General features: G+C 43.3%; 1 protein-coding gene across 1 annotated transcript in view; it reads left to right on the forward strand.

Annotated features, from left to right (window-relative positions):
• Positions 1 to 5,543: 5,543 nt before the first annotated feature.
• The window catches only part of LOC122776018 (neural-cadherin-like), a 93,325-nt gene continuing 84,228 nt past the window's right edge, over positions 5,544 to 14,640 (forward strand). The window contains exon 1 of the mRNA XM_044036327.1: positions 5,544 to 6,831. Within this exon, the coding sequence (XP_043892262.1) occupies positions 5,832 to 6,831 (1,000 nt within the window). The 5' untranslated portion in view covers positions 5,544 to 5,831. The remainder of the gene's footprint in view (positions 6,832 to 14,640) is intronic.

The following is a 14,640-nucleotide window of genomic DNA, read 5'->3' on the forward strand; positions in this document are numbered from 1 at the left end:
TTAGATGTTGCCCTGCGCCAACACACCTGATTCAGATGAACAGCTCGTCAACAAGCTCTGCAGAAGCCTGGTAACGAGCTGTTCATCTGAATCAGGTGTGTTGGAGCAGGGCAACATCTAAAACATGCAGGGCAGTGATCCCTGAGGACCAGGGATGGGAAACACTGACGTATGTAATGCGTACGTACAAAGTAATCCATATTTTCTTTGGTTTTTATTCTTTGGGGTTTTTTTGTCTGTGGGCTTTGTGGCTGTGTGTCTCTCTGCTCCTTGTGTGACCAGTGTTTCAGCCTAGTTGGTCCTTTAAGACCCTGTGTGTGATGAAGACAGTGCAAATCCTTTACATCAAGGGATTCGATGCACAGCGTCTTTGTTTTTGCTCTTAAGATTACTATAATATTGTGCTTTTTATTAATTAACACAGGTCAGTGGTAAGTGATGGGCGAAGTGCTCTGTGAGCCTGTCTGTATGTTGTGTTTCTCACCCTTACTGTACAAGTACCGTATTATTGTTTTGTTTCATAAGCTGAGCAGCAGCTGTTTTAAGTCGTGTAAAATAGAGCAATATGGCAGTGTTTTTATTGCTGTACTGTACTGTCGATATGTTCTGCAATTAAAATGGCTTTTTACTGTTATGGCTTTGTTAGAGTAATTTATATCTTTTTTTAATAACTTATAAAATCACATTACCCTTGTTGGGAAGTCTTAAGAGTCTTGGGAACAGGTAGTTGCTGTATTACTATGTTTATGACATCTACACAAAGACATTTACTTATCACTTTATATTTACATCTACAATGGGATTCTTCGTCAGTTTATACTTTATGTCTTTTTTTATTACATTCTCTATTTAATATATCATCTATTTTAATTTTGGATCTCTGTACTTTTTTATACTGCACTTAAAAATATTTTATAATTTGTCTTGTGCAGTGGGCTGACTGTTATCTAACACTCTGTGGTTTCATGTGAACGTTGATTGCACATATTATTTAATTGCTGAGTTCACACACCATTTACAACACTGCAGTTCTCTATGGAGACAGATGAGGGCGCCAAAGACCCTCCACTGTGTTCGAGCTTACACGGCACCAAAAGGCCCAGGAATGGAGGCCATCAATCGACATCACTGCTTCATTTATGATGTTTGGCACGGCTGGCAAGATGGATAACAGATGAGCTGAAGTTAAAAAAAAAATGCAGGTAAAGAGATGTTTCACATAAGGTCATAATAGAATACATATACACACATTTCAGCCATTCATGTTTCTGTTCATTATTCTTACAATGCTTTCTCACCCACTCAACAACAACAGTGATGATGGACTGCTCGGCCTGCCTTATTACCTGGATAAGGAACCTCCTTTGGGATAAACTGGATGTTTCATAAACACAATATCCATTATAGGCGACTTTCACCACGGTGCACCCAGGTAAATATGTAAAACTACGGACAGTTGGAGTACAATAATAATGAGGCAGAGTTGAGTGTGTTTTTGAGAAAAGGCAGGAATAGTAATCTATTTTAATTCTGACACTGAGTCATCATCTCTGACAACTCTCACTGATAATTTAAAAAAGAAGAAGAAGGAAAATGGAGGCTCAGGAGGTTTGAATGGGACCAGATAATTAAGATTCAACAGCTGGATCCAGCGGCGTGTCAGTGGATAATGAGGGGTAGCCGTGTCTTTGGGCTGGGCTCTGTAGTTGAAAATATGAGAGATGCTGCAGAACAACCACAGCTAAAGAAGTCATTAGTTGGTTTGGCTCTGGTAGTTCTCAGTTTAGACTTTAAGTATTTTTCAATTCACTCCAAATGGCCCCTTCATAATCCTCTTGGGCTCGTAAATAGCACGTTATTGAATTTGCACTATTAGCTTGTGTAGCTTTGAACTGGTGGAGTAATGGAGTCTTGCCTAATGGCTGGGGCTTGCTGGGATAATTAAGGGGGAAAAAGTCTTGTTGTCCACCCATAGCAGCGTTTTCACTGTCTCCACTGTTCCCTCACAGAGAAACATCATCATGGCTTCTATCTAAAATCTCACCTTTTGATAAGGCAGAGTGAGCGAGTGGGACACGAGGCTGTGCTCATTTCCATTTTCCTTTATTTTTCAATGCCCATCCCCTGTGTCTTCTGATGATGTGAGAAATCTTTTATTGTGCTAATAGAAAGTTATGCTCATTTGCAGCTACAATGAGATACTGTTAAAATCGATGATCGTTTCTTAGTGTGCTAATCGCCGCGATAACCCCAGGCTCCTCTAATCACGGTGTTGATATAATAAAAAGCCGCTGCTCAGACAAAATGTGGCCCTGGAACTCATGTATTTAGTTTATATCAAAACAATCCACCATGCATTAATCATGAATTTGTTTTTGGCTTTTGTTTTGTCATCAAGGTGGAGGCTGTTGTTCTTATTTCATTAAACCCACTTCTTTAATTATCAGCCTGTAGGAGATGCAAAAAAAAAAGCTGAAAATGGCTACAATGGTGTGAAGATTAATTTTTGAGGATTTAATTTGTTCTACTAACAAACTCAAATCCACGTCTGCATCGGGAAAGGTAAATACTAAACCAGGTAGCACACCTTGCTCCATAATTAATACCTCTATTAATAAACACTTATAGTTTCTACAGCATGGCTTAAAATCTACAGTAGACGGTGGGAGCCTGAAGGGGATCACAGATGAAATCTAATTAGCCGTATCTAATACACAAGGGAAAAGTCTGTATAGTTATCCAGCTCCTCTCATTGCTTTTTACCTTCAGGTTGTAATGAGGGAGAATGTCCTGAGGGGCTCTTATACACAGCAACACTAATGTGAACAGCAGCAGCACAGCACAGAGCTGCTGCTTCTGTCTGGTGTCATGGTGTCTCCACAAATGTCTCCTGTGCAGCTCTTCCAGAGGAACATGCCGGGGTTGACTTTTTATAAATGTTCACAGATGAATAAGAACCAGAGGTAGATGATTAGACTTTATTCAAAGTGTCCTGTCATTCCTTAATAAACCAGCCTGTTTCAGCCAATAATTTAATTGACTACTGGTGAATGGTCCATTTTCAGACATGTTTAAAAGACTGCACTTGTTCAGAAATGTTAGGTGTCTGTTAAATCATGTTTGTGCCTGTTCTTTTTTTAGCTCCATCTTCCACCCTTCTCTGTTCTTTCAGCTTTTCCCAGGAAGGATTAACAGACAGCCCCGCAACTTACTATACATGCAAGTTACATTACAGGACCCGAATCCTCGCAGCCCCAGAATCCCTTGTCTGCGATGTGCACAGAAGCAAAGGTAGAATATTTTAGATGCTACACGCTACAACCTTTGGCTTCATTATCCATGTCTGCCTCTGAGTGAAGGGAGCAGATTCAGTCAATTATTCATTAAGAAAAGCATGAAGCGTTCTAATGTTTGTTGCCTCTTTTCTTTCACTGTGATTTTCTTTTTGTGCCTAAAAGCCCTGCAGCTTTAGTTATCTGTTGGAGAAGAAGGATTTCACTATATTTCATATATATATGTATATATATATATATATATATATATATATGTATGTATACATGTGTATACACATATGCCTTCTCCAAGCTTGGCCTGGGAGCCTGAGGGTCCTCAGTATCTCAGCTGTATCTCAACCTAGGACTACACTCTTCTGGACACATGTGTATATACAGTATATACCTAATTGGACACTAAATTGACCGTAGGTGTGAGTGTGAGAGTGGATGGTCGTTTGTCTCCAAATGCCCTGTAATGGCCCCCACCTATCGCCTTATGTCAGCTAAGATTGGCACAGCACCCCCCGCGACCCTCATGTGGTGCATAAAGCGGTAGAAGATGGATGGATGGCTTTGTTGTTGTTTTTTTTTGTTTGTTGTGTGTGTGTTTTTTTTTGGTGTTTCTACTCAGTAGATAACTGCAATCCTCAAGTAAACTGTCCCCCAAAGTGTGGCCTGGCCCCTGCAATTGAATTAGCCTTTGCTACTGCTATCTCCCACGCTGGCAGTCACTGTGAATTTCCCCATGTGGGACAACATGATAAAAGACAGGGTTTGATTTGCATTCATGAGGCACTTAGGGAGTTCAAAGGGACGTTGAATATACCATGCAGGGACAGTTTAGACAGCGCCGATCTTAGATTTCACCTCAAAATGACAATAGCCAGTGATGTTACATGAGGTCATCTGCTCTCGCCAACAGGGTCTCTGTCATGTTTTGGTCCGGGGCTATTTCTGTGCACATATATTTGAAATGCCTCTCCCTCCTCAGGTCGGGGATTGTACAAACACCAGCGAGTGTGGGATGGCTCATGTGTCCTGGTAACACAGCCCACAGCTTGTGCTCGCTGTAAAAGAATACATCGTTCCACCAATATGAGCTTTGTGCTCCAGCTGCAGGCAGGCAGGGATTCAAAATTGTCTGGGGGCTCACTGCCAGTTACCAGAGTTATTGCCTGAAAAGAACAGTTTACTGCAGAGAGTGGATTGGGCTAAAATTGTAGTGATGGATTGTGGTTTCAAATTGATAAGGATCTCTCAGAGACAGCTTTGATGAATTTTCAGGCTGAATACAGATGTAGGCTACACTGTGTATGAGCAGTGGAACATCACATGGCAGCGGATTGCGTATCATCATACCCCCAGTGCATATGAATATTGATCCATGCACATCTAAAGTGAAGGCTGACATGACACGGGAGACAAACTTAGCTGAGTGAACAGCCATGCTTTGTGGCCCATTATTCCCTTATCTTTTCGACAATACAGAGCCTTGCAGTCCATGTAATAGTTACTCTCCTGACTTGTCACACACACACACACACACACACACACACGCAGTGGAGTGAGTGGGGTCTGTGGGAATTAGCAGTAGCCACCCACAGATTAGGTTTAGAGTACTCTGGGTGTTTGGCAGGCACGCAGAGTGGTAAGGGAATGGAAGAGCAAAATCAGGACGATAATTTGGTCTCTGGCGTGCAGAGAACATATAGACTGCAAAGACATATGGCTCTCTGCTGAGTGTAGGCTGTCTTAAATAATCATGTTTGCACTGTTAAACAGCCCAGATCTCAGCATTTGCATTTATATTGATGCATTTAACGTTTTTTTTTTTTGTTTCACGTCAAAATGACAAATGATTGGTTAAATCAATTGGTGTAAAGTTCACAGTGCAGAGTTCAGCTCGTCAGGGAGACCGGGAGAAAGTGAGTGCAGCGCATGAGTAATTCCCCTGTACAGCAGCAACTGGGGAATTGTTCTTGCGTTGTAGGCAGCTCTAACTGCTTCACTGGAGCCAGTGTTGGAGCCAGAGTGCTTGGTTTCCAGACTGAGCGTCGCTTAGGGGGGAAAAAAAAACACACGAGACCTGCTGGACAGAAGCGAGCAGGGATTTTCTTCCATCAACACTTCTTCACGCTGAGCGCGGATTTATCGCAGCTGGGGGAGAGCTCGCTCTGCGTGTGCGCACTCACGCTGGTTCCCAGCCGGCGTGGAGCAGCTTTGAGGCGGAGACCTTCCTGCTCTTGACCATAACACCACTGTCAGTCAGGGTGGGGTTCACCGTGGAGTTCCGTCCCCGCGCGCCGCCGCCACGCCCCCGCGCCTGGCGCTGTCCGGTGTTGTGGTGCTGAACGCTGGGCACGGATTCAGCTCCACACTGCCCGTCCTGCAGCGCTGTGGAGTGGAGAAGCAGAGGCGCATCACTCGGAATGAATAAGCCTCAAGTTGTTCATGAAGAATGGTGTCGTGGATAACTATGAGGGGAAGGTTTTTCAAGTGTTTCTCTTTTCCTTTTTAAGGATTATTTTTTTCCCTGGTACATAACTTGCCACCAGCATGATTTTGGGTGTCTTGTTATGCTGCCTTCTCACGGTGGCTCGTGGATATCAAACGCAGGACAGATTGCCTTTCTTTCACGGGCATGTTTTTGAGAACTCGCCGGTGGCGTCTAAAGTGAACGGACTGAGCATCCCGGCGAGGCGCATCGACGCGCAAAAATGGTGCCCAGCCTCCGTTATGCGCTTCAAACTCTACGGAAACGGCAGCGAAGATTTCCGCGCCTTCGCCCACCACAAGCGAGGGAACGTCTTAATGAAAACTTCCAGGGTTTTGGACAGAGAGGCTCGATCCCAGTACCTGCTGACCGTGGCTCTGTGCTGCCACGGCTGCGCGTCAGAGTCTGTCATGTTCCAGGTCGCGTTGGTTAAAGTGGATGTTTTGGACACGAACGACCACGCGCCGACTTTTCGCAGTGCAGACAGCCTTCACATAACTTTAGACGACACCACCGCTCTCCGGAGTGTGGTGTGCAGGCTGGAGGCTGTTGACGCAGACAGCGGCAAGAACGCAGAGTTGACATACATGTCTGTGCCCAATAACGGCAGTTTCTATGTTGTCCCCAAAACAGGCGAAGTTTTGCTGGTCGACTCCATCCTGGGGGTCCCCTCTCCCGTCTCATTTAGTGTTTATGCCAGAGACCACGGGTGGCCCCCTCTGACCAGTAAAGATGTTGTGGTCACTGTCGCGCCACAGCGGTGGGCAACACGTCCCAATCAAATACTGCGGGCAGAGAGGGCAGGTCGGTCCACGAGGGCTTTACTTGACCCCGACACTGTGGTTTTCTTTAACGTGTCTGAAGACGCCAGCATAGGCTCCACCATAACGAGCTTAAGTCCAACCAGGTTTCAGTCAGCTGCCTATGAGCTGATTCACCCGGAGTCACAAAGCTCTCCTGTCACCGTGGGGCGCGACAGTGGAGACATCACGATCACCCGGAGGCTGGACAGGGAGACACAGCCCCTCGTGGAGCTTACTGTTAAGATTCAGGACAAACGAGGTGTGTAGAATTGTATTCATTTTACATTAATCCGCACTTATGTTGGGTCACGCACTTCCCTTCCTTTCCCTGGGAATTATTTGCATTGTGGTCATTTTAATGGGAAGCTGCACTTTACGTGCACACGGTGGACCTCTGCTGCCATCTGGACACCTCATCCTTCATCAGTGGCGTCTCCCTCCCCTGCTCACTCCCCCCAACAGGCCTGACACATCCATAACATCCATGCAAAACTGACAGTGTAACAACATAATAGGCCCATGCCACAGGTGTGCTTCATGATCATGTATCATCCACATAGCCAGAACGTTTCTGATGAAGGGTTAGGCTTCATAGGCTCTGATTTGTCCACTTTATGGCCAATTATTGTTGATGAGTATAAAAGGAGCACATGAGTTTGTGACTTAAATTTGAAGGCTCGTTGTGTAGTGCTTGAATTATGTCCTTGATTGACACAGTTTTCAACTGTGAAGTTGTTTTCAGAGCTAATCCTTGCAGAGTGGCAATCCACTGTGACTCTACTCTCTTATCTACTGGCATTACCCCTATAATCCTCTTCTCATTCACTCTTTAGTCCCAGGGATTTCAAGTATAGCACTGCCACGTTCAGGCATCCTCTCAAATTCTTGGAGGAAAAGGTGAATCCCATCAGTTGTTGAAGTTTTGTTTTGCTCCACCGTATCTTAGATTTCAAGCTTGAAGAACAACAAAAACAAAAACAAGGAATCGGGATGATGTTCTGTGCAATTGAGCTACATGGCGTGCAGGAAACGGTGCACACTGTTTTCATCTGAATTGCCTTGCTGCTGTTTCATTGCACAGCGTGTCCTAGATTGTAATTGCATGCCTGATTGGGACGCCATCACTGGAGGTTTTTTTCAAAAAAGAGCAAAAATAATCAGAATTCTGATGCCCCTTTCCTCCACAGATGCATGACAAAAATAAGCCACTCTAGCCTGACAGATATTCAGATACCATGCTCCATTTTTCCTTTCTCACCTGCAAAATTCTCCTCTCCTGATCAAAGGCTCGGCATGTTCCATATCCTGTGACTGTTTTCCAGACCAATCCTGACAAGTGTGTGGGAGGACAGGCCCTTCTTCTGTTTGTTTCATTCCCAAACCATTTTCATTGAATCTGATATCTCTCATGTAAAGTTGCTACCTACCTTTTTTCTGTGGGTTCTCATGGATATTGCAGTTCATTTGTGTCATAGATAAGCTTGTAGACACACAAGAGAGAGATTGAGACTGATGTGTTTTGTGCGTGTGCAGTTGCCCTTGTGTGTTTGTATGCAAGTGGTCATAGGGAAATTGACGCCAGGCGCCATAACAGCAGTGTTAATAAGGCCCCATGCATTGCATCGTCTCAGCTTCATTTTTACCACAGTGAACTCTCAGTAGCACAGCGCCGTCCATGGTGCTGACAGTCACCTGCTGCATATCAAACAGAGAGCAGGCAACAGTTGAGCAGCAGTTCAAAGAATAGTCGTGTCGGTCACATCCACTGTTCACCTTAGAAGTATTAATCACATACATGGATGAACAAAATAATTGGTACATTCATTTCCTAGCCTTTGTAATATCGCCGGTAATTCCATGACTGAGGAAAGTCTAGCTTCCAATCTAGCTAGCTCGTTTTTTGTTTTGTTTTACAAAATCAATATGCCCATACTACAGTACCTCTACTACAATGGCTATTCACATTAGAACTGTGTAGCCATTTCCTCCTATTGTGTTAATGTTTATACGTCAGTGATTGTTTTTTTCCACGTATAGCTGCGTAATGTTTTCTCTTATGGATAATTACGAGAACACACACTTTCATTACAGTGTAAGTGTGAAAGACGAACAAATGCGTATTAACTGGTGAGTGCAGATTTACTGAGTGCGTAGTGAATGCGTTCATTTACTGGTTAATGTGGGCATAAAATGCTAATCACACTGGTGCAAGGCTTTCTTATGTAAATACGTTTGCTGTGGGCCGAGTGTTATGATGAGAGCTGTTGTGTGTTGTTGTTCAAATTGAGATTAAAACGTCTAGTTTGACACTCAGATATTGTAGATAAAGTAGTCTGGCATGCCGCTGCTAAGGCAGAGGTAGAAGAGCAGTACTGAATTACTCAGTGTGGGGGACGTTCTCATTGACATTCTTACCTGAAAGGAATTTGCTTTCCAAACACTCATCCTCTGCCCCCCTCCTCCCCTTGGCTCTCATATATGGTATGTTTGAACACTGATATGTCTCTGTAGTCTGCTGTATTAATTAAAAACAATACTTAAATGATTAGTTTGGAATTAATGTGGAATAATAAATCCATTACGATGAGCCAAGTATGTGCCATCAAACCACTCTCTTGTTATGACAGATTGTTGTGCCACTGTAGTTGCCGAGGACGTGCAAAATTTTGTCCTCCATGCATAAATAGATGTAAGCCTACATACACCACACTGCGGTCGCCTCTCATAATCATGAATATGATTAAAATAATTTACCTAAGCTCTCATATCAGATCCTGCTGATATCCACATCTGACATAATCTTGCAAAGACAGACAGGGTGCGTTCCATCTCAACAACAGTGTGTGCCATTTTGCTGCAGTTTCCAAAAACAAAACAGTGTTGTTTTTGTTTCAGTGTCATCCAGTCAGTATTCACTTTAACAGTATTTATGATGATTTAGATAAAGTATTAAAGATTTAGATAAAGATAAAGTATACAATTGTGATTTTGAATCTTTTTTAAGTCAAGCTTCAGTTTAACTGTATAGATTTAAAACACAATAGAGCTTTTCCACATGACACCATCAACACCTTACAGTTGTGGTATGTAACTTTCATTCCATACTAATGAATCGTGTCAGCTCCACATGACTCTGTGTTGTGTTTTCGTGTCTGTGGAGACACAGAGTGATGCATTTTTTATAACAGCCACACTAGTAAAGCGAAACAGCAGCAAACTTTAGGTTAAGGAATTCACCCTGGTTTTCTGAAAGGAATGTTGAAAGATATTTCAGAGACCCAGGGAGTTGGACGTTGGAATGTGGAGCTAGAGACATCATTCAGGAAACTCTTCAGGTTCACCTTGGGTGTGGGGTAAGTCTGGGGGAGGGATGTTGTTTTGGAGTCAGTTAGGGTCCTGGAATACTTCCGCACACGCAGAGCCAACGCACACCGTGCGCATGCTGCAAAATGCGTCATCAACACGCAACGTGCAGGCTGCAAAAAGGCGCGTGTGGACAGTGCATGGGCAAACCAAGCAGAAAATCCATTTCAGCAACAGAAGAAGTAGTCGCCAAGGATAGTCATCAGAACCTCGAGCTGGCAACCCACAAACCGCCTGACACCCCGACTCCCCCTGCCCGACGGGCCTTTCATCTGTGAACCAGACGTGTTTGAGGGAGCTGTAGCGTCGTTCTCTTCATCTTTGCGCGTTCAGACTTGTACCACCACCCGATGGTGAAGTGGGATACTACAGGGCCCTGATCCGCGAGCATACCCGGGTCTGCAGTATGGCTTTTACATACTGGAGCTTTATCTAGTACAATCTGATTTTGAATTAGCATAAAGCTGGACTCCACCCTCTGAGTGAGTCAATGTCAAGTATTGCCAAACTGCCTATGGGTCCATTGTGTTGCTTTGTTTGCATTGCGTGTGGCAGAACATGAGTCATTCTCAACTTTCCAACCGTCAACGCGATCGTCAGCCTATCAAAACACGTTGAACCTCAAACCCTACATAGCTCAGACAGAGCTCTGGGTCAAGTTTGTTTTCCCTGTTGCCAATGTTTTTGTCGGACAAAGTGCACCCAGCTATAGCAGACATGGCAGACGTCACATTTTGGCCATGACAGACAAACGTGAGAGTCTAGTGTGAGACATTGAACGGTCAAAAAAGACAGCAATTGAACGGCAGCCTCTGCGATCTGTGATTTTGATTTGAAAATGAGAATGATAACTTGTTGAGTCCCACGGAAAAGCCCTGCTTATTAAAAAGGCTGCCATAACGGTATACATAATGTAACACAGTGTACAATGCAAAGCATAAATGTTTTGTGGGGGCTGAATGTGCCCCAGATATAATAAGACTTCATTGTGAGTGACAAGTTTTCAGCATAAATTGATCAGTTAATGAATATAATCATGCAACTTATTATCTCACTTAACTGCACAGTCTGAACACTCACATTGTTTGTGCATATTCTATACTTTTGCTGATCCCCAGGGTGATGTTCTTATATAACATCGCCCTGCTGTGATCCATCACAACTCTTACTGTTTAATTACAGCCCCAAAGTTAGGAAGCACTTTCTCGGATGCAAAGGCAAGAGAGACATTTCGCTTAATTTCTTTTCTTTTAATTATCCTTAACAGAAAACCTTCTTGAGCTTGACAAGGAAATTAGGCTGTGTAACTCATCATCTGAGCATATGTACAGTATAGAGCATTATTTTTAGATAGCTGTACTTATTCAGGGATAAAAAGGAGCCTTTTTTTGGGGAGGTTGGGATTTAATTAGGTTCTTACTGGATGTACACAGAGAGGATTTTCAGAAAACTTGACAAGCTTTGACACTATTCCTCCCACTCAGATGCATCAGATTTAGTACACAGTCGTTCCACCTTGTTTGTCTATGGAGTGTGTTTGTGCTCAGGGGGCCATAAGAAGCATTCCTCCTTTCTAGATCCCCTGCTAATGCTGGAGAAAATATTTACCTTCAAAACTAAACTCAGTTGACCAAAAAATAAAAACAATAAAAATCCCCAGAGAAAAGAATGAAGTGATATTTTTCCTGACATAGCCTCTCTTTATCAAACCAGCAGTGTAAGGAAGGCGATAAGGAAGAAAAGCAATGGAACTAGGCCACGACTCCTGACTTAAACAGTTATGTGGTGTTGTTTTGAGGAGAGGGAGTGAGGGACCTCTGCAGCTCTTCCTGTAAAGGATTCTTGCTGGCCCACAGAGACTGTCAGTTTAGATTTGTATTGGTGGGGAATTTTTGCTTTTGGTTGTCCTACCTAAAGAATCCCTTTCTTTGCACCTAAGTAGAAATGAGTTAATGGTATTTGACGTGTTAGGACCAGTATTGAACAAGTGGTGAAGCCCTTTGTGTAGTTTGGAGCTTGTGGTTATCGCCTCTTCTCAAACTGTTGTGTCGGGGGAAACTTCTCCTCTCTCTCTCTCCACCCTTAGCTCTCTCGCTCATAGTCAGCATCTCGCCCCATGCTGTCTTTAATCCAATTTTTCTTTTTCTTACTTGAATTTGCATATTCCCCTTGTGATGTGAAATGAATTGAGAAGAGACCTAATCTCATTTTTATTTGTAATTTGTGACTGTAGGGGATGTTTGTTTAAGTAGGAAAAAAAGCTGTTTGCATTTATTCAGTGTTGTAAAAAATTGCCCATGGTGATTATGCTTTTTCTCTGTGATTGTGAGCGTTTGCGTGGCTCTTTATGTGCATGTACACGCGGGCTGTGTACATTTGTTTGTGTATCACTCTGTGCATGTGTTAAATGTTATGATTGTCCTTTCAGGATCCAGGCACTCTTCAGATTTGTCACTTGTGATGACATGCTGAGAAGCTGTAATGCGCCTGCAGCATGTGATTTCTGCTCTGTGGTCTCTCGGATATCAAGCAGATGTGTAAATGCAACACCCCTGCAGTCCTTTCTTCTCCCACTGCTTGCACGGTTCTGATGGCGGGTGTGCGAGTGTGAGTGCCACAGCTTTTTAAAGATGGGACTGAGCACTGAGAACAAGAGCAGGGAAATGAAGGAAAGTGCAGGCTCTCCACTGTGCATGTAGAGATATTTAAAGTGGATAACCGGCACTACTATTGGGGTCAGAGAAAGGGCAGGAGTAGATGTAGTGCTGGGGGCATGGTCAAAGAGCACAGATTTGAAAGGAAGAAGGTTAAGCTAAAGGTGAAAACCTGAAGAGCAGGAAGGATAGATGTGTAAAACATGGCGCCTCTTGAGATTGCTTTTCTTTTCAGCCCCATCCGTTACAGCGAGACGTATACCACTGATGAGTGGTCAGCCTGATGAAATATAATTGAAAGTGGTTAAATGTTTAGAGGGCAGACGTGAGAAACTATTAGGGTGGCAGGAAGGGAATGAGGTGTGCATGTACCCTAGCCTGTAGAGTCGAATGGATGACTACAGGGCAGAGGGTGGGAGAGAATATAGCACTGCAAAGCTGTGGAAAAAGGTCAGTGTGCACTAATATTTGTTGAGAGATTGTTGCAGGGCAAATAGAGGGACGACGGGGAGAAAAGTGCAGCCTGCCCTTTGAAGGGAAAAAACAGAAAAAAACACAGGTAAAGAGACAAAATGTAGTTAAAAAAAATGTTTTGCAGATATTGACATAGCAGGCTGACTTTTTTCTAATTCTTATACCATATTCAGAGCATGTCGAATCCAGTATTGATCCAATACCAGTATTGCTTTGCGACTGCTTTGTTATGATTAAGGAAAGGCGTGCTTTGTAATTAGGTTAAGGGAAGTCTGCTCGCCTGTTTTAAACAATGATGTGGCTTTATGTTGGTTGGTAGAATCCGCCGCTCACTCTTCATTGCAGGAAACGCCAGTAAAAAAAGGCCATCTGACATGTTTGAGTTTGACATTTTGACAACTTGCTCGCCAGCTTTACCTCCTCCCTCTGCACACTGTGACTCCTTAACAATGTCGTACTACTGCTGACTGACAAGGGTCATAATTACCACAGCTGCTAGAAGTCTCTTGAACCGTAAACATGCCATTGGTGGGACGCCTGCTGACGACAATGATGCGGCAGTCTCTGCGTACTGTTGTGGCTCTGGTGACACACAATGAACAGCAGAAACGCCAAAGTTCATAATGGCGTTGCAATGATTGAACAGAAACCCTGTTTAATGGGAATCATTAATGCATGGCCTGTATCTGATCTGCAAAATAAGGTCAGTGTAAACTCAAATACCATTCATAGGATCAGAGTGTATCATCAATACTGTGTCTTTGTGTGTGTACTTGTATTTGTTGCCTCTTTAACCCTTAGTGCTCATGTGGCACAGATCTTTGCTGCAGGTGCACCCATGGTAAATTGTCATAGGAATAGTACACAACTCCTTATATGGACATCTTGGTAGTGTGTGTTTATAGGGGAAATTTTTTGCGTCTTATGTGTTGAGTCAAAGTTATGATTCATATAGTAGTGATAGTAGCATCAGTTGCACAGAAGTCACACAATTAGACCTTTTTTCTTTTGTTTTTGTTCATAAAAACGAGCCAAGTGAACTTTGAACTGTGGCGTATTCCCAAATTTCACAAATTCAATCCGATTTTAAACATTTTGAGTACTTTATATATGTGTACTTTATATAGTTGGTGCAAAAAAAGGATATAAGACACTCTATGTTGCACATTCTTATATCCTCTGTATATACTGTATGTTTTAACAGAGTGATGGAAAAGCAACCGGAATGCTCTGGGTTCTAAGGGTTAAGACATTTTCTGCCATAAACACTGACCTTGTCTGGACCAGTAGTCCTAACGAGGCAGAACCTTATTTCTGAGGAACCGATTAAGTTTAAGGCTAAGATTAGGATTAGTCATTAGCTGGCTTTGGTTATGATTAGAGATAATGCTTTGTTTAGGCTGTCCAAATGAATGGAAGTCAATGAGGATAACTGTATGAACCGGAAAGTGAGTGTTTGTGCAGAGCCGTCCCAATCCCCCTGTGGCCACAAAGGGGCCCCCATGAGCACTTGATATCACCATGTAGCCACACAGAGCAGTTAGTCATACAGAAGATGCAACATTGTGTCGACAGCT

The sequence above is a fragment of the Solea senegalensis genome, linkage group LG10 (genome assembly GCF_019176455.1).
Source record: "Solea senegalensis isolate Sse05_10M linkage group LG10, IFAPA_SoseM_1, whole genome shotgun sequence".
In the NCBI taxonomy this organism is placed as follows: domain Eukaryota; kingdom Metazoa; phylum Chordata; class Actinopteri; order Pleuronectiformes; family Soleidae; genus Solea; species Solea senegalensis.